General features: G+C 41.2%; 1 protein-coding gene across 1 annotated transcript; it reads right to left on the bottom strand.

Moving 5' to 3' along the window:
* Positions 1-2674: 2674 nt before the first annotated feature.
* Positions 2675-19614, bottom strand: LOC134334163 (cysteine protease atg4da-like). The gene is made up of 11 exons (XM_063016364.1): positions 19501-19614; positions 16557-16757; positions 14738-14821; positions 11732-11905; positions 11123-11375; positions 10785-10846; positions 8559-8695; positions 8396-8474; positions 7842-7918; positions 5898-6017; positions 2675-3283 (listed from the first exon to the last, which is right to left on the bottom strand). Exons 2-11 carry the CDS (start codon positions 16741-16743, stop codon positions 3110-3112), a joined length of 1347 nt encoding a protein of 448 aa, XP_062872434.1. The 5' UTR covers positions 16744-16757; positions 19501-19614; the 3' UTR covers positions 2675-3109.
* Positions 19615-19793: the final 179 nt, after the last annotated feature.

Raw genomic sequence — 19793 nt, 5'->3', positions numbered from 1 at the left:
CACATGTGTTCATTCATGTCATTTTACTGAAAAGTTTAGAATTGACACATTAAGTACTCTGAACCCATGGCTATTAGAGCCAGGAATCAAAAACACGTGGGGTATGAAAAGTGCACAAGCGTGACCTGCCCTTACACTTGAGCAACAGCACGAACCTGACCAGTGCTTAGGCACAAACTTGCCACAGACACTTCAAAATCTTTTGGAACCTAATATTAATGCCCATGGTTTTGGATTACAATGCCCAACAAGGTCGTGGTTTGCATACTTTTGGCCACACAAGTGGATAGAACCACAAATTGAAATGACATTGAAAATGACACAAGAGACAAAAGGGAGGCTGAGGGCGCATTCACATGAGAAGTGTTTTGTGCTTCGCTCACCATGAGCTTCGGAACAAACTGCTGCTTTGTTCAGCGCTCAGCTTGAGTAGTGTGGTAAAACGTCATCAAAGTAAGAATATTAGATGAATCTGCATTTGTGTGGAATAACTGTCAAATCCAGTCTGAAAGCTCCTCATGTACAGTGGGGCCAAAAAGTATTTAGTCAGCCACTGATTGTGCAGGTTCTCCTACTTAGAAAGATGAGAGAGGTCTGTAATTTTCATCATAGGTACACTTCAACTATGAGAGACAAAATGAGAAAAAAAAATCCAGGAAATCACATTGTAGGATTTTTAAAGAATTTATTTGTAAATTATGGTGGAAAATAAGTATTTGGTCAATAACAAAAGTTCAACTCAATACTTTGTAACATAACCTTTGTTGGCAATGACAGAGGTGAAACGTTTCCTGTAAGTCTTCACCAGGTTTGCACACACTGTAGCTGGTATTTTGGCCCATTCCTCCATGCAGATCTCCTCTAGAGCAGTGATGTTTTGGGGCTGTTGCTGGGCAACACGGACTCCACAAATTTTCTATGGGGTTGAGGTCTGGAGACTGGCTAGGCCACTCCAGGACCTTGAAATGCTTTTTACGGAGCCACTCCTTCATTGCCCGAGCGGTCTGTTTGGGATCATTGCCATGCTGGAAGACCCAGCCACGTTCCATCTTCAATGCTCTCACTGATGGAAGGAGGTTTTGGCTTAAAATCTCACGATACATGGCCCCGTTCATTCTTCCCTTAACACGGATCAGTCGTCCTGTCCCCTTTGCAGAAAAACAGCCACAAAGCATGATGTTTCCACCCCCATGCTTCACAGTAGGTATGGTGTTCTTGGGTTCTTCTTCTTCCTCCAAACACGACGAGTTGAGTTTTTACCAAAAAGTTCCATTTTGGTTTCATCTGACCACATGATATTCTCCCAATCCTCTTCTGGATCATCCATATGCTCTCTGGCAAACATCAGACGGGCCTGGACATGTACTGGCTTAAGCAGGGGGACACGCCTGGCATTGCAGGATTTGAGTCCCTCTCGGCGTAGTGTGTTACTGATGGTAGCCTTTGTTACTTTGGTCCCAGCTCTCTGCAGGTCATTCATCAGGTCCCTCCATGTAGTTCTGGGATTTTTGCTCACCGTTCTCATGATCATTTTGACCCCACGGGATGAGATCTTGACCCCAAGGGAGATTATCAATGGTCTTGTATGTCTTCCAATTTCTTACAATTGCTCCCACAGTTGATTTATTCACACCAACCTGCTTGCCTATTGTAGATTCACTCTTCCCAGCCTGGTGCAGGTCTACAATTTTCTTCCTGGTGTCCTTCGACAGCTCTTTGGTCTTGGCCATGGTTGAGTTTGGAGTCTGACTGTTTGAGGCTGTGGACAGGTGTCTTTTATACAGATAACGAGGTCAAACAGGTGCCATTAATACAGGTAACGAGTGGAGGACAGAAGAGCTTCTTAAAGAAGTTACAGGTCTGTGAGAGCCAGAAATCTTGCTTGTTTGTGGGTGACCAAATACTTATTTTCCACCATAATTTACAAATAAATTCTTTAAAAATCCTACAATGTGATTTCCTGGATTTTTTTTCCTCATTTTGTCTCTCATAGTTGAAGTGTAACTATGATGAAAATTACAGACCTCTCTCATCTTTCTAAGTAGGAGAACTTGCACAATCAGTGGCTGACTAAATACTTTTTGACCCCACTGTATCTGTGTTTATCTGGATTTTCCTCCTGTTTTACTTTTAAACTTGTCTTTTAAACAGCTCATGGTTCTGAGAAATTGTGAGAATCAGCTTTTCCGAGAGTCTAAAACACTTATCATTAAAAAAAAAAGCTTAACGTGGTTTAATGTATTAAATGAAGGAGACAGGACGCTAAACTTCTCCTAATTTTTACTGATCATAAGTTCTCTCCACTAATGAAATTCCTCACTTGTTGTTTCAGTACAATAAGTCATGTTAAGTTTTGTTCACGTTAAGCGTTGTTCATACAACTTAAATGCTTTTACCGCCTCGTATCTAACAGTTTGTCTCATTGGAAGCACTTTAAAAAGGGTAGCGGCAAACTGGGTCAAAGTTCAATCAGGTAAAGCGAAGCACAGCGGCAAGCTAAGCAGCACCACCACACTCAATAGGAAACAGCAGCACACTCAGTGCAAAAGTGGTTTGCTGCTTCTAATGTGAATCCAGCCTAATGAAGTCAACAAAAATCCACTTAAGTAGATTTTGGTTTTAATATGCAGATGAAGTAGCAAACTACACTAACAGGGAAAAAACAGTCCAGATATTTTGTGCAAAAAGACTTTAGAAATGTTTATTTGGCTGCATTGAACTGAACCACTAAATTATATGATTTTCTTCACACTGTTGGTTTGCTTAATGGATTATTGGCAGTAGTGTATAAGGAAAGGAGCGGGTTGGGTGCAGGGGGGCACTAGTTCACAGCTGAAAAAATTACACAGAGAGCAAGCGGAGCAAAATTTAAATCTCAGGTGTTTTTGTGGGGCGAGGAAATACTGCATATTTATTTTGGACACAACACATTGAACCTGACTGGATCTCAGAATAACAGACCAAATCAGGATCAGAAAAAATCAGAATTTCAGATAAAGTGACTTACACATCCATTTTTAGTCAAGTATCAAAAGTCCTACAGTTTGGATTTCAGTAGTTCATGATTAAAGTGCAAGTTTAAGCAGGTTGGAAGCCTTCGCTAATAAATTCAGAGCAGCACAAATTCGTCCGCACTGCTTCTCTTATCACGTCGTCTTGCTTTGTCTCTGGGTGGGACGTTTATGACAGGATCAAAGTTCAACTCGGCATGATCGTGCTCGTCCTGCCCGCCGCCCTCCACAAAGGTGAAGATGGGATAGGTCTCTGTGGAGGAAATGAGTACCTGAGAGAAGAGAAGGACAGATTATAATGTGTTAGGTTTTTGAATGTTACAGAGTTAGGCTGCATTCACATGATACGCAGCAAAACCGCCTTTGCACCGGATGTGCCATTCCAGAACTCCTATAGAGTGAGGCGGTGCCGCTTACCATGCTGCTGCGCTACAATGCACATTCACCGCTTTAACGTTCGGTTTTTACCGCGTTTCGCTGCGCTCGAAGTTTAATCTGAGTCCGTTTGCAGCTCAACTTTTCAAAGCGCCGCTAATGAGACGAACTGATTATGTGACGTAGTCAAAATTGAAGCTCAGACACAGTGGAGAGAAACTGATTCCCATTGTTTTACAAAACCCAGAATCCTGAGTCAACCTTAAATTAGAACCACAGCATTATGGGAAAAGCCAGCATGCCAACTAGTGAGTTGTAAAACACTTAGGGCGCATTCATATGAGAAGCGGCAAAACTGTTTTTGCTCCGGCTGTGCCGTTGTTTCCTATGGGGTGTGGCGGTGCTGCTTTGCTTGCCGCTGCGCTTCCCTAAGTGGCACACAGCACTTTTGCTGCATTGAGCTCACTTTTTGTGTTTGCCGCAGTGCTCAGTTCACCTGATTAAACTTTGACCCAGTTTGCCGCTGACCTTCTCATATTACTTATGAGCAGTAATAATTAAGAGAAGTTTAGTGATTCTGTGTCATTTTTTATTAGATTAAACCACATTAAGCTTTTTTTTAACAATAATCATTTTAGACTCTATAAAAAGCTGATTCTCACAATTTCTCAGAAGCTCGAGCTGTAACACAAGTTTAAAAGTGAAACAGTGAGGAAAATCCAAATAAACACAGATACACGTGGAGCTTTTAAATCTGACGGTTATTCCACACAAATGCAGATTCATCTCATAATTGTCTCACACTTGACTTTTTTTTGCACCACTCAGGTCAAGTGCTGAAAAGCGACAGTTTGTGCCAAGACTCGCGGTGAGCAAAGTGCAAAACGCTTCTCATGTGAATGCGTCCTAAGACTGGCTTTGTATTTTAGGTAGCAATCCTAAATTTACTAATCTAGGAGACAAATCTGGACTGCAGACAGGCCAGTCTAACACCTGCACTCTCTACTACAAAGCCGAAAGAGGCTTAGTTCAATCTTTGATCGCTCATAAATAATAGGATATGTTGTACTCTGCATAGACATGATGTTACCCCACACACCACCACGGTACCTGAACCTGGCTATTAAACTCTGCACTGATAGCAATAGGGATGGTCCTTTTGTCTGTTTGAGAGCATTCAACACTGGTTTTTAGCCTTGCCCTTTCCAAATCATTTAATAATGTAATGGACTGTAGATGGTGAAATCCTAAAATTCCTTGCAACAGTGCAATAAGATTTATTGTTCTTAAACCGTTGTACTACTGACTAATGCTATTTTTTACAAAGTTGTGAATGCTGACCCCTCCCTCCTGGTAAATAAATCAAACCTGAATCTCAGTGGTGATATGCTAGTGTAAAAAAAACATAATAACCCTGTAACATACAAGTCTCTTAGAGATATAAGGGATCTTCAAAAAGTTTCCTTATTTTTACAGCGGTGTTTAAAAAAATAGCAGTCCAACACCATTAACCTGATAAATCACTGTTTTTAGTAGAAGTGATATTTCTACATAGCAAAAAATTTACTTGAAAGTGTAGTAGAGTAATGAAAACAAAACAAACCCAACAATTAGGACATGCATGCCGCTCATTCTGAGTAATCAAAGCATTGATTTAAAGGGGCTTGTTCAAAATAATAGCAGTGAGGAGTTCAATTGGTGAAGTCATTCATTCTGCAGAAGAACGGGTGTCAATTTTGGCCCTTATTTAAGGTAGGAGGGGGAAAATGTTGCACAGGTTGGTCAAAGCACATTTCCTTCTGAAATACTGGGTAAAATGGGTTGTTCCAGACATTGTTCTGATGAACAGCGTACTTTGATTAAAAAGTTGATAGTAGAGGGAAAAACATACAGAGAAGTGCAGCAAATTATTGATTGCTCAGCTAAAATGATCTCAAATGCCTTGAAGTGACGACCAAAACCTGAAAGACGCAGAAGGAAGCGTGGAACTACTGTTCCAATGGATCGAAGAATAGCCAAAATGGCAAATACTCAGCCAATGATCACCTCCAGAAAGATCAAGGAACATCTGAAGTTAGCAGTGAGTACAGAAGATGATTAAGTGAAGCCAATTTACCAGCAAGAACTCCTGCAAAGTCCCGTTGTTAAGAAAAAGACACGTCCTGAATGGATTAACATTTACCAAGGAAACATTGACTGTTCCAAAGAGAAACGGCTCAACATTTTGTGGACTGATGAAAGCAAAATTGTTCTTTTTGGGTCTAGTGGCCGTAGACAGTATGTCAGACGACCCCCGAGCACTGAATTCGAGCCAAAGTTCACTGTGAAGGTAGTAAAGCACGGTGGTACAAAATGATGTTTTTCATACCATGGTGTTACGTCTATTTATCACATACGAGGGATCATGGATCAGTTTAAATATATCAGATATTTAATAAATAGAGTTAAAAAAGTCTGGCAACTTTTTTTATATAGACTTTTAACTACCTTATCTGAAATATCCCGTCTTACCCTGGTGATGTCTGACCGGAGAGTGTCAAAGTCCTTCCTGCTCTTAGTGTAAAATCCCAGAGTGCAGCTGGGGTCCATTCGCTGGATTGGCAGCTTCCTTGCTGCCTTACAGTGAAACGACTACAAACAAAATAGAAAGAAAGAGAGTAAAATATATGGCCGACTTGCATTTTGGGGTGACAGGATTTGCTATTTACGATGCAGTAAATAGTAGTGACGCTTACCATACATGTAAATTAAAAATACATTTTCTATTGGTTGGAACATGTACTATGTAGAATCTACTGCAAAAGTTTGGACACAATAAATTCCATGTTCTGGTCATGGTCACGGTAGGTAAATCTCACAGATCCCTGATCCTCTCCTCTCTGTCTCCTGCCTGAATTTGTTAGCTTGGGATACCACTGTTACTCAGAGTCTATCCTGAGAACACAAGTCAAGTCAAATTTCTTTGTATAACGCTTTTTCCAACAGACATGGTCTCTGATGTCCAGTTGCGAGGCTTGCATTTCCACTGTAGGTGCTAGACAACAGTGGACAGTTTGACAGATGGTGGCATTTCATAGATCCCTGACCATCATATGCACAGTGGTTACAAAACATGGCCATGCACATTGTTTGATGGATGATCCTAACGCTTTGGATGAAAGGTATAATAGTAAAAGTGTGCCTATGCATAGTACAGAAGGGGTTACCAACATGGATATTCCACAATGGACTGTATTTTACATGAGGGAAAAAAAGTGTCTAGTCATGATCATAAACATATTTCGTACAGACAGTTTAAAAAAAAGATGGATAAATAGGATGGTTATATGTGTATATTCATTCTCACACACACACACACACACACACACACACACACACACACACACACACACACACACACACACACATATATATATATATATATATATATATATATATATATATATATTCATATATACAGTAGCTATATGTGTTTAATCTGTTTAAATGAATTAGATTCCTCATTTAGTTTTTGCTGCTATCTCTGCTCTATACTACATCCAACTCACTTCTGTTAACCTAGAGGCTGTTATATTCTTCAAACAGAAGCTTGTAGTAAGTGGACAATCAATGACATAACTAGAAGAAATAATACCCTAAACATTGGAAACACTTGTAGCTAATGGCAGGGGTCAAAACAGCCATTCTGGTCTGAATGGATCTGCTTCAGCAGGACCTGCTTTTACAACTGAATCACAATCATTCATAGTCACCACTCGTTGACCTTTGCACTTTCGAGATGGGCAAATCAAATATTTGTCCATTCTTAAAGACCCAACGTAGGCTATAGGCAGTTTGACATCACAAGAGAGATACAGGAGGTATGCTTATAGCCTATTGATTTTCTTGTCCCAATCAAATGCAACAGGACCTCCATCTGGGCTCACTAAGACCCCTAGTGGTCAGCTGCCCATTCAGTTAAAAAACACTGACTAAGAGAAGGATTTATGCCTCCTAAATCAGATTGTTTGTTTGATTCTTAATGTCATGTCAGCTAATATGGCTATTATCATGGCTGAATAATTCATAATTCATTTTCTTATCCGCTTATCCACACACACTCACACACACACACACACACACACTCACACACACACACACACACACACTCCCACTCACACACACACACAGGGCAATTCAGTGTCTCCAATGAACAGAACATGCAAACTCCGCACAGGAGAAAGGACCCGGACCGTCCCGCCTGGGGATGGAACCCAGGGCCTTCTTGCTGTGAGGTGACAGTGCTACCCACCGAGCCACCATGCCGCCCTGGCTGAATAATAGGTTCTTTAAAAAGTTCAAAGTGGGGGTCGATATGTTTCTTTATAGGAAATTGTATTTTATATGGCGTTTTTTTTCATACTGCTTCTAAGAATTTAAACAGTTTTCTTAAATCTGCAGGATGATGAAACTCACCTCCAGAGGGAAGCTGGTTTGACTCATATTCACAGCCGACTGACAGAAATGAGGATCCAGATACAGGAGCTGCTCGCCTGCAACAAGACCAGAAAAAGTGTCGAAATGAGGTTATTAGAGAGCGCAGTGTTCATAATGACACGGCAAACACATCATCTGACCACTGTAATGAAATGAAAAAGGGAACCAAATGCTTTAAGCCTATGTACAAACATATTTATATTGAAACTTTTTTAAGGAACTGGTTTGTTGAGTTGAGTGTCTAAGGACTGGAAATAATTTAGTCTCGGAGGGTCAGAGATGTTTTGACAGGATATTAGGTGGGTGGTTTTAATGTCTTGGCTCACTGGTGATTTTCCACAGAAGCACATTTACTAGAATATCTATTTTTTAATTCATGACTCTTTATTTACATTTCCTTGTGTTCTTTATATATTCACCCAACAGACATTAATAAAAAAAAAAATCATCAATTATTTCTAAATAAATCACCGTACATCATGTTAGTAGCTATAAATAGTAGATAAAGTATCTGCCGATGTCCTACTGCTTACCCTGAAATCCCACAAAATATAACGAGTGTTTGGGTTTTCCTCCGATGATTCCAATGCAGCTTTTCAGCGTAAATAGTTGCTAAAGGTTGAACAAAGAGAAATGGGTTAATCTGATTCAAGGTGACACTGATACAGAGGTTTACATGTTTGTTAGAGACCATACCTTCACACAGTCAGCATATGCAGGGTTAAGAGTGTCTCCACCAAGTCTCACAGGAACCAGTATAATAAGAGCTTTGTGTTTGGTGGGGCTGGCATAGTGGGCATCCTCAAACAATCTCAGCACATCGTGAATATACACTACAGACAGAGAGAATAAGAAGATTTTGAAATGAATCACACATGAGGTCAGTTCACCATTAGCATCAATGAAATTGTGTTACCGGGCACTCGGCTGGTGGCCCAGTACACTACTGTGGAGTGTTTCAACTCACAAATTCGAATCTCAGCAGAACCACCTACCTGGACGGGTGTTCACACAAACACAACTAGCCGTGTTTGACAAAGGAAGGTCAGAAATGGATGCAAAGGCACCCAGGTGGCGCAGCGGGATATTCCGCTAGTGCACCAGCACCGAGATTCTGAACTCCTCGATTCGAAACTCGGCGTCGCCACCGGTCGGCTGGGCGCCATCTATTGGCAGTGCCTGCAGCAGACACGGTTCTGCTAGGGCGGGATGACCAGACTATGTGGGTCGCTGTGTAAGGACGCTGTGTAAGGACCCTGATTGGCAGATAGAGAGGTGCCTGTGCAGAGTGCACAGGTAAAAAAGGGTTCCGCAAAGGGCTGCGCACTGGTCGGAGGAGGCGTGGGCAGCAAAATACCCACCTCGACTGCAATCAGGGATCCCCAGCAGCGGAGGACAAACTGACTACACTAAATCAGCAGAAAAATGGGAGAAAATGCATAAATATTTATTTATTTGGGTTTTTTACACCATGTTAAACACGTGTGTCATTTAATGGCAGGAACTGGGTATTATATATCTGTCTTCATCATTTGGTCCATTTTATATTTTCATTTTCATTTTTATGGTTGTGAGGTATGTTAATACTGTTCTTGTGTTGTCTTGTGTAAGGATTTCTTTTATGGTTTCAGGCATGTGTACTTGTTGTCTTTCCTTTGTGTATTTAGGGCATTCTATCAAAATGTGTTTTATAGTTGTAAGTGTTTGGCAGGTTTCACATGTTGGTGGGTTTTCTCCTTTAACCAGGTATTGGTGGGTTACCCTGGTGTGGCCAATTCTGCATCTTGTGAATATAGTTTGGTCTATGCGTCGTCCCTGGTGAGTTCTAGGTTTGGTAAATGCATAAATAAAAATAAATAAAAAAGAAATGGATGTTCGTGAGTGGGGTGTGTCACACAGATCACACATATCAGGGTTGTGCAACCAGCAGTGGATTCCCAGTTGGGAATTGGAAATGACTAGATTGGGAGATTAGGGGAAAAAAATTCAGTAGAAAGGACTGGGTTACTATGGATGTTATTAGCTTGAATACTAGATATAAAAAAAACACAGACTTGCATCTCAAGTCACATGCTAAGTACTGAATACACAGATGGTTGTGTACTAATTTGTCAAGTATTTATTATAGCTTGATGTGGATTGGGACACAGCAAGAGATACTTGTAGGCTACCAGCATTACTGCAAAGCTACACACAGTTGAAGTCAGTTAAAGATGCATTACTATATCCAAAACTGAAAATATCAGGTAATACTGGAACGACTTTTATTAGTTTCAGGTCGATGTTGTGTTTTGGATGAGAGCTGATTAAATTTATCCCAGCATTTATAACATGTGGGCATTTAGCAGATGTTTTTACAACCAAAGTGACTGGCATTTAATACAGTACATACAAGGCATCAAGTGCCTGAGGGTGGCAACTTGGCAGTGGCAAAGCTTGACCCCTTAATAAATTTACTTTATAAACACTCAGAATGTCCATGCACAGGCAGCTTAAAACCTGTAACAAAAAATGGACTGTACACACTACATGGATAAAAGTATTGGGACACCCCGATAGAAACTGTGTTTCAGCCACAACAGTTTCTAGCAGGTGTAATAAATCAATTAAATGAAAGAAAAATTGTGCGCTTTTTAGTTTGGGCAAGGTCCTTTCCTGTTCCAGCATGACTGTGGCCCTTCGCACAAAGCAAGCTCTACAAAGATCTAAAGAAAAGCTCAATTTAAACCTCAGCCCCACTGACCAGCTCTAGAATGAACAACAGTGCCCGGCCATACAAATGGTCTTTTGACTGAATGGGCACAGATTCCCACAAACATCCTTCTCATAAAAGTGGCAACCTTGTGGCAAGACCAACTGAGAATCACTGTGCTAAAAAAAACCCTGATATAAAATAGTATTTCACATTGGTTAATGCCCCACCAGTGCAGTCCTGCGCTACGTACACAGCCAGGTCCCTCACATCAGACACCGCTACGGCCTTACTGCAAATAAAAGGAACAAAAATGACATGAGTTACTGGAGAAGAAGATACTGTTATAGGCCACTCTTTTTTTTTTACATAGAAAGCATAGCAAATGTTCTGGCTCACACTGGCTATATCTAAACACAAGGACTTCCATCAGTCCCACTCAGTTCGCTGTGATGGAGGTGTTTATACGTACAATAAGCTGAAGGTAAGTGCACATGGGAAGCATCTATTATCATAAATGTTACCATAATAGCACTAAGCGTGGGTGCACAGTGCCCAGTGTCCTTACCGCAGTATATGTGCAGCGATGGAGGGGCCGTACCAGTCTCCTGCTCGTTTTCCTGATGTTCTACCCAGCTCCACCAGCCGATGGAGGCCAAACGGAGAGCACGGCGTATCCTCGAACCACTTCACTAGGCGTCGGTGGTCGTCCTCACATTCACCCAGTATGGCACCCTCGCTCCGTCTCCTGCTGCGGGCTCGGGGGGTTCTGACCTCCAGATCGTCTTTGGTTTTGTGGTTGGTGCCCTGCCACGTCCAGCCTGCGTTCAGTGAGAGGGTTTCATAACTGATATGGTACATACAATCTCGTGGTTTTATTAGCGACACTTACAACCACGTCTAGCTTTGTGTGCCCCTTCACAAAGTCTATGACCAGAAGTATGTGGACACCTCACCGTGAGCTCGCTGGACATCCTATTCCAAAAACATAGGCACTAATATGAATTTGGCCCCTCTCTGTGGTCATAAGAACCTCTGTTTACAAGATTTTGCAGTGTGTCTGTGGGAATTTGTGGCCAGTCAGTCCACTGAGCACTTATGTGTATCTGGGGGCATATTTACAAGATTTTGCAGTGTGTCTGTGGGAACTTAAACCCATTCAGACATTTGTGAGTACCTGGGGGCATGGTGTGTAGAAGTAGACCCTGAGCGAGCAGCATCTGGGCGGAGCGCAGTGTGCAGCCCCACCCGCCGTCCGAGGTGAGAGATGAGCCATCCAGAGACTGAAAGCCCCTCCTGTAGGTCAGCCAGAAGAGAGAGTAGAACACACGTCGAAAGTGCTCCCTCTCATCTAACACACACACACACACACACACACATTATACATCTTCCAAACGTTTGCCCTATAGCAACCTGTGAAAAAGTTTTGCCTCCTAATATATTCTATTTTTGCTCATTTGTCACATTTAAAAACTTCTATTTTAATTAAACCCTTTAATGATCTTACTTTGAGTCTAAACACTTAAAAATAAGCTGTATTTAAATAATCTTGCTTGGGTCGTATCTACTCCTTGGTTGACGTGTTAAACTCAAAAATATTGCTAGATACACTGTGGTTTTAAGAAAACGGCCTTTCTAACCTTTATGTCAACTTGAATCTAGCAGCTGAAAAATCATTTATGAAAAAATGCATCATTTTTGTGATCATCTCAACTGTTTGGTAGAGACTCTACATTAAACATTATTGTCTTGGTGAGACCCATTAAAGGGTTAAAGACAGCACCACTGAACTGTCATTCCATTCATTAAAAATAGGCATATATTTAAAATCCCCCATGTCTAAAAGTAAATGCCCCCTGAACCTAATACCTAGTCAAACGTTTGCAATAACGTGTAATGAGGAATTTTGTTCCTCTTCTTTGCAGCTACATTTGAAGGATTTTTCAACACAAACTGATCGTTTTAAGTTGTGTCAGGACTCCAACACCTTCATTATGTTTGTTTTGAGCCATTCAGAGGTGAACCAGCATTGTCCTGCTGCATAACCCAACTGACAGATGGATGTTCTCTTCAGGATTTTCTGACAGAGAGCAAAATTCATGATTCCAACGTTGAAAAAAGTCGTCCAGGTCCTGCAGAAGCAAAGCGGCCCCAGACCATCACACCACCACCACGTTTCACTGTCAGGATGATGTTTTTATGGTGGAATAAGGGGCACATACTTTTTCACAGCACTGTATACACAGTATTGTAATGTGCAATATGTGCAATATGTGAAATACTCATAGCTGTAATAACCTCAATGTGCAACCTTTTCAGCATGTGAGTATCAATACAGTGCCTTGCAAAAGTATTCAGCCCCCTTGAACTTTTCAACCTTTTGCCACATTTCAGGCTTCAAACATAACGATATGAAATTGTAATTTTTTGTGAAGAATCAACAACAAGTGGGACACAATCGTGAAGTAGAACGAAATTTATTGGATATTTTAAACTTTTTTTTAGAAATAAAAAACTAAAAAGTGGGGCGTGCAATATTATTCAGCCCCTTTACTTTCAGTGCAGCAAACTCACTCCAGAAGTTCAGTGAGGATCTCTGAATGATCCAATGTTGACCTAAATGACTGATGGTGATAAATAGAATCCACCTGTGTGTAATCAAGTCTCCGTATAAATGCACCTGCTCTGTGACAGTCTCAGAGTTCTGTTTAAAGCGCAGAGAGCATCATGAAGACCAAGGAACACACCAGGCAGGTCCGAGATACTGTTGTGGAGAAGTTTAAAGCCGGATTTGGATACAAAAAGATTTCCCAAGCTTTAAACATCTCAAGGAGCACTGTGCAAGCGATCATATTGAAATGGAAGGAGTATCAGACCACTGCAAATCTACCAAGACCCGGCCGTCCCTCTAAACTTTCAGCTCAAACAAGGAGAAGACTGATCAGGGATGCAGCCAAGAGGCCCATGATCACTCTGAATGAACTGCAGAGATCTACAGCTGAGGTGGGAGAATCTGTTCATAGGACAACAATCAGTCGTACACTGCACAAATTTGGCCTTTATGGAAGAGTGGCAAGAAGAAAGCCATTTCTCAAAGATATCCATAAAAAGTCACCTGGGAGACACACCAAGCATGTGGAAGAAGAAACCAAAATCGAACTTTTTGGCCACAACGCAAAACGTTATGTTTGGCGTAAAAGCAACACAGCTCATCACCCTGAACACACCATCCCCACTGTCAAACATGGTGGTGGCAGCATCATGGTTTGGGCCTGCTTTTCTTCAGCAGGGACAGGGAAGATGGTTAAAATTGATGGGAAGATGGATGGAGCCAAATACAGGACCATTCTGGAAGAAAACCTGTTGCAGTCTGCAAAAGACCTGAGACTGGGACGGAGATTTATCTTCCAACAAGACAATGATCCAAAACATAAAGCAAAATCTACAATGGAATGGTTCACAAATAAACGTATCCAGGTGTTAGAATGGCCAAGTCAAAGTCCAGACCTGAATCCCATCGAGAATCTGTGGAAAGAGCTGAAAACTGCTGTTCACAAACGCTCTCCATCCAACCTCACTGAGCTCGAGCTGTTTTGCAAGGAAGAATGGGCAAAAATTTCAGTATCTCGATGTGCAAAACTAATAGAGACATACCCCAAGCGACTTGCAGCTGTAATCGCAGCAAAAGGTGGCGCTACAAAGTATTAACGCAAGGGGGCTGAATAATATTGCACGCCACACTTTTCAGTTTTTTATTTCTAAAAAAAGTTTAAAATATCCAATAAATTTCGTTCCACTTCACGATTGTGTCCCGCTTGTTGTTGATTCTTCACAAAAAATTACAATTTCATATCTTTATGTTTAAAGCCTGAAATGTGGCAAAAGGTTGAAAAGTTCAAGGGGGCTGAATACTTTTGCAAGGCACTGTATATGTAACTATTTATGTATCTATTTTAATCCTACATATGTTTATATTTTTATTACTATTTTAAATCTGTGGTATTTCAGGATAAACCAAATGCTCACCTTGGTGTACAGTGAAATGACAATAAAGTTTATCTTGAATCAGTAAAACCACATCATAAACACTTATACTGGTGCACTGACACCATTCAGTCAGTCTATACACTCCCACAATGCACTGGGTGAAGTATGATTGGTTGGTGATACAGATCATACACACCAGCAAAGCTGAGCTGGTACTTGTTCCCCAGAAGCCACACGGGGGAGGTTTTACTCAGACGAGGTTTGGACTTCAGGGACCAACCTGGAAGCAGAGATACAAAAAAAGAACTCAGGTTAGTATCTGATTAATTATTATTATAATAATCTATTATGCCAGACTACCATTGCTGTAATCAGAGTTCAGATCTCAGTAGTGCTATCAGCCAGCCTTTAAAAGTATGCAAAATCTCAAGTCACCCCAGTCTAAAATGTATTAAAAAAACTCACACTCTGCATCCCTCGCACTGCTAACACACACGCACACACACCATAAGGTGTCATTTAGGGAGGGAGGGGTAAACGTGACTTACTTTTAATGGGGAAACCTGAGCCTGGGATGATGCACACATTCATCCTATTCTGGCAGGGATGGATGAGTGGCAGACTCTGATCTCCTGGTCCAGAGCCCTCAGTCGCTCCCTATACTTGTTTTTGATGTAAGTTAGGCTCGAAAAGCTCAGTTCGCGCCATGAATGAATCAGATTGACCATAATTAAACAAGTTTATAGTTTATTTCTCAATTATTTGTCATTATACTAAGAGCACTGCTTCTTTTCTGCATGTTCTCTCTGTAGCTCGACAACGGCTCTCTTAACTCAAAAGAAGCTTTATTGGCATGACAAATAAAGACATTCGTATTGCCAAAGCAAGTTAGAGAGAAATAATAAAAAATAACAATAAGAAAGAACAAATATATACAAAACAGTTACATGTGCAAAAATATAAAATAGAATAAAATATTAATAAAAACAGTGCAAAATAATAACAATAAAAATTATAATATTTACATTATTGAGGTAGTAATAACGATCAGTTTGTGTGTGTGTGCGTCTCTCTCTCTTTTTGTGTGTGTGTGTGTGTGTGTGTGTGTGTGTTTTATATATTAATAATTTAAATATTAAATTATTAATATTTTATTCTATTTTATATTTTTTGCACATGTAACTGTTACATATATATACAGTATCTGTTCTTTCTTATTGTTATTTTTATTATTTCTCTGTAACTTGCTTTGGAAATACGAATGTCTTTATTTGTCATGCCAATAAAGCTTCTTTTGAGTTTGAGTGTTTCTCTCTCTCTTTCTCTCTCTCTCTCTCTCTCGCGCGCGCGCTCTGTGTGTGTGTGTGTGTGTGTGTGTGTCTCGCTCGCTCGCTCGCTCTCCGCTCTTCGTTTTCAGATTACGGCACCCCGGTTGAGAAAGGCTGGGTTAGACAACCAAGCCTATGTAGCTACAGTGCATCTTAAACCACCGTGAGTGAAAATTGAACCACAATGCTGCAAAAAAACTAAATATCTTCTGTAGATGTCCTAAAGCATCCCCCCTCCCCTCAATCAGCTGGGATTTGGAAACATCTCTCTTATATCACTTCTGCATGTGTTCAAACATGGCCAATCGTAGCTCAGCAGTTAAGGTACGAGACTATCTATCAGAAGGTCACTGGTTCAAACGCCACCATAATTGAAATGCCACTGCTGGGCCCATAAGCAAGGCCCTTAACCCTTAAATTGTACATTCCCTTAAATAAAGCGAACTTTCCTTTTATGTAGAGGATTTACATCGCCTCAGTCTTTCAACTGGAGTACCACAGGGTTCTGTACATGGGTCTCTTATATTTTCCATGAACACCATATTTTGCCATTGTTCCGATTACCATTAGCTTTATTACTCCACTGCAAAACCTTTCATTGGCAAACATTTGGGACTGGGAAAGAGTCCATACTATTTTTTTTATACTGTTCCTTTGCATGAATTAAAAAAAAATTAACACACATACCTCCATATTTCACATTGTTCCATGCTGACACGAGCTTGTTTTTGAGCTTGGGCTTTTCCTTTGCTGTTGCTAAGTGGTGTGTGCATTCTTCCACATCTAAAGGGCCAGGAGTCGATGGGGAAACCACCTCGAAAGACTCCAGGTCAACTGGAGAATCCAACTCATCTGGAAACCCAGAGCTCATCATTTCTTTCTGGCAACCTAAAAAAATCAAGGAGAGCAGTCAGTGTGTGGTAAGTAGACATTAATCTTGGTAAGTGGTCTATTATTAATAAAGCCTAGCCAGTAAACGAGCAATGTTACAGAAAGGAGAACAGACCTGACTAACTGCGGGAAAAGTATTTCATTGTACTGTACACATGTAAATGTATATATGTCAAATAAAGTATAGTATATATAGTAACAACTTAAATGAAAGAGTGTTTTATGGACAGACGGCACAGCGCTGAAGGGCGAAGTGTGGGTGCTGCACTAATGCCTTACATCTACTGTTTCTGGTACATGGTCTGAACACACTGCTACTCTGATCATGACACAAAATTAGGGGAAGAAAATGATTTATTAAAGAACTACATTCATTTTACAAAGGGGCGGCACGGTGGCTAAGTGGGTAGCACTGTCGCCTCACAGCAAGAGGGTCCTGGGTTCGATCCCCAGGTGGAGCGGTCCGGGTCCTTTCTGTGTGGGTTCTCCCCGTGTCCGCGTGGGTTTCCATGACTGTGTTCGATATAACCTTGTAAACTGAAGAATCTTGTGTAATGAGTAACTACCGTTCCTGTCATGAATGTAACCAAAAGTGTAAAACATGACGTTAAAATCCTAATAAAACAAAACAAACAAACATTTCACAAAGCGCTTAATCATGTTCAGGGTTGCGGGGGGTCTGTTGCCACCCACAAAAACCAGGCACAAGCAAAAAACACACCTTAAGCAGAGTGCCAGTTCATTACAAGGCAGCACACTCACTTACACCTGAGAGTTAAGAAGAACCTGAAGTAACCTGAGAGAAAACCAGTGTGGACACGCTAAGAATATGACCATCAAAAATCAGACTGTGGTAAAGTTAGTTTAATATTTAACATGTTTGACATTCTGCATTTCAGTCTCTGACTCATTTGTAGCCTAGCGGTTGTAGCAGTTGTGACCTAGCGTTAAGGTACTGGACTACTAAGCATAAGGTTGTTGGTTCAAACCCCACCACTGCCAGGTTACCACTGTTGGGCCCTTGAGCAAGGCCCTTAACCCCTAAATTGCTTGAACTGTATACTGTAAGTCGCTTTGGATAAAAGCGTCTGCTAATTGCCGTAAATGTAAATGAAAAAGCTCATAATACTCAGTAAGAGCACAATTTTACAGACCTTCACAAAGTAGACTGCTCACTTTTTTAGGGCTCGCCACAGTGGACAGTTTCGCATACCTGATCTGGGACAGTTTTTTTTTTTATGTTTCATCCGGGTTTGGGACCAGCACTGACAGTGCACTGACAAGTGTATCTCCCAATGGCTGGGCTGTTTGGCCTTCCCTTTCCTTACCTCAGACATAGCTGTTAGATCTTAGTTACACTTATGTCCATATACTGATGGTATTAGGCCTAGTATTTCTACACTTTGCACAGCTTGAGAGCTGAGCATGCAGTTCTAAATGGTGTTTTGGCTAGTTTTGTTCTTGTTTATCAAAACTTTTCTTCTTATACACACACACACAGTTATACACACAGTTTTTTTTTAATGATTGCGTCCTCTATACTGATTCGATCCTTCACCGCTGACTGAGGACGCCTCTCAACTGACATACGCCCCCTCCGGTACGCACAGTCAGTACAGACTGCATTTTTCACCTGCACGAGTCGAGTTCATACACTTGACGAGCACTGTGTATGGAGGGCCACACCCCCATCAGCATTATTCCTCAGCCCTGTGCAGGCGCCATCAGTCGGCCAGCAGGGGACCTATGATCCGACTTTCTTTACCCTCTAACCCTGAACAACAGCCAATCGTTGTTCATACTGCCGCCCAGCCCATTTGGAAGGCAGAGCTGAGATTCGATACTATGTATTCGAAACCCCAACTCTGGTGCGCTAGCGTACTTTACCGCTGCGCCACCTGAGCGGCACACGCACTTTTCTTGTGTTTATAAAAACTCTGTTTTCTTTCCATAAACTAAGGCATTCATACTTTGACTTGGTGCCTGGTCTGGGTGCTTTCCTCGTACGAGATTCAACGAATGATTCTTCTCCTGGTTAAGTTCTTTCTATTACTTTAAGGGACAGGACTTTGAGTGACTTTGAGAAACTCCTAACAATAGCCAATCATGTCTGTGTTGATGCCCAACCAACTGAGATTCAAACCCATTTACAGTGCATTTATACAGATAAACAAATCGTAGAAGATTTGTACAGATACACTTAATGTTTTGAATGTTGCCACGTTCGTTCTGTTAGTTTTACGACGGTCCCTAACTCTATAGCAGCAGTAGGAGCCTGAACAGTCGGCTGGTTTTGCTTTCTCTCGAAATAAACAAACTTAATGTTGTGTTTGACATTAAAATATAATAGTATTGTATTGAACCATTCTGGTTTGCCTGTGTAGTTGTAACCTGGAGAAGTGTTATGTGTTATTTCTGCCTTAGATAGACTGGAATGCAGAATGTCAGATAAATAAATGTTGACAAGTTGACTTCACCACAGTTAATAATCGAACCCAGGACCACCCTGAAAACCAGGTGAAACCACCTTGCTGTGCGGCACTCCGACACCGCGCTCATAACACGTTACGACTGAGTTGTGATGATTTTTTTGAACAAGACTGTTAGCTCCACAGTTCCTACACATCTCAATGCTAATGCTAATGCTAATGCTAGCGGACAAGTTCGTTTTCAGCGTATTGAGACAGTTGAGTGAGTTCGTTTCATATCAGACACTCGTGAATGTGTGTGTGAAACTCACCGTGTGTTCATCCGTGCTGTCATTTCTCATCATTTTATTTCATTTCATTAGTTACTGGACGTTACAGAGACAGAGAACGTTTGTGTGCTCCGCTGTTTACAAACCAAAACACGTCAGCTTCTTCCATAGCTTCACCTGACAACAGTGAACGTCACTGGCCGCTGATTGGCTGAGAAAGTTTGCTCGCGATATCCAATCAGAGAAGAGCATGGGTCTGAAACGAGGGGTCTGTAGTACTACTCTACATTATTTTATTAATTATGATTGTAACATCATGTTTTACACACTTTGTT

Source organism: Trichomycterus rosablanca, chromosome 2 (assembly GCF_030014385.1).
Source record: "Trichomycterus rosablanca isolate fTriRos1 chromosome 2, fTriRos1.hap1, whole genome shotgun sequence".
NCBI classification, from domain to species: Eukaryota; Metazoa; Chordata; class Actinopteri; order Siluriformes; family Trichomycteridae; genus Trichomycterus; species Trichomycterus rosablanca.
Note: the sequence above shows the minus strand (reverse complement) of the source record. Positions and strands in the feature narration are given on the sequence as shown.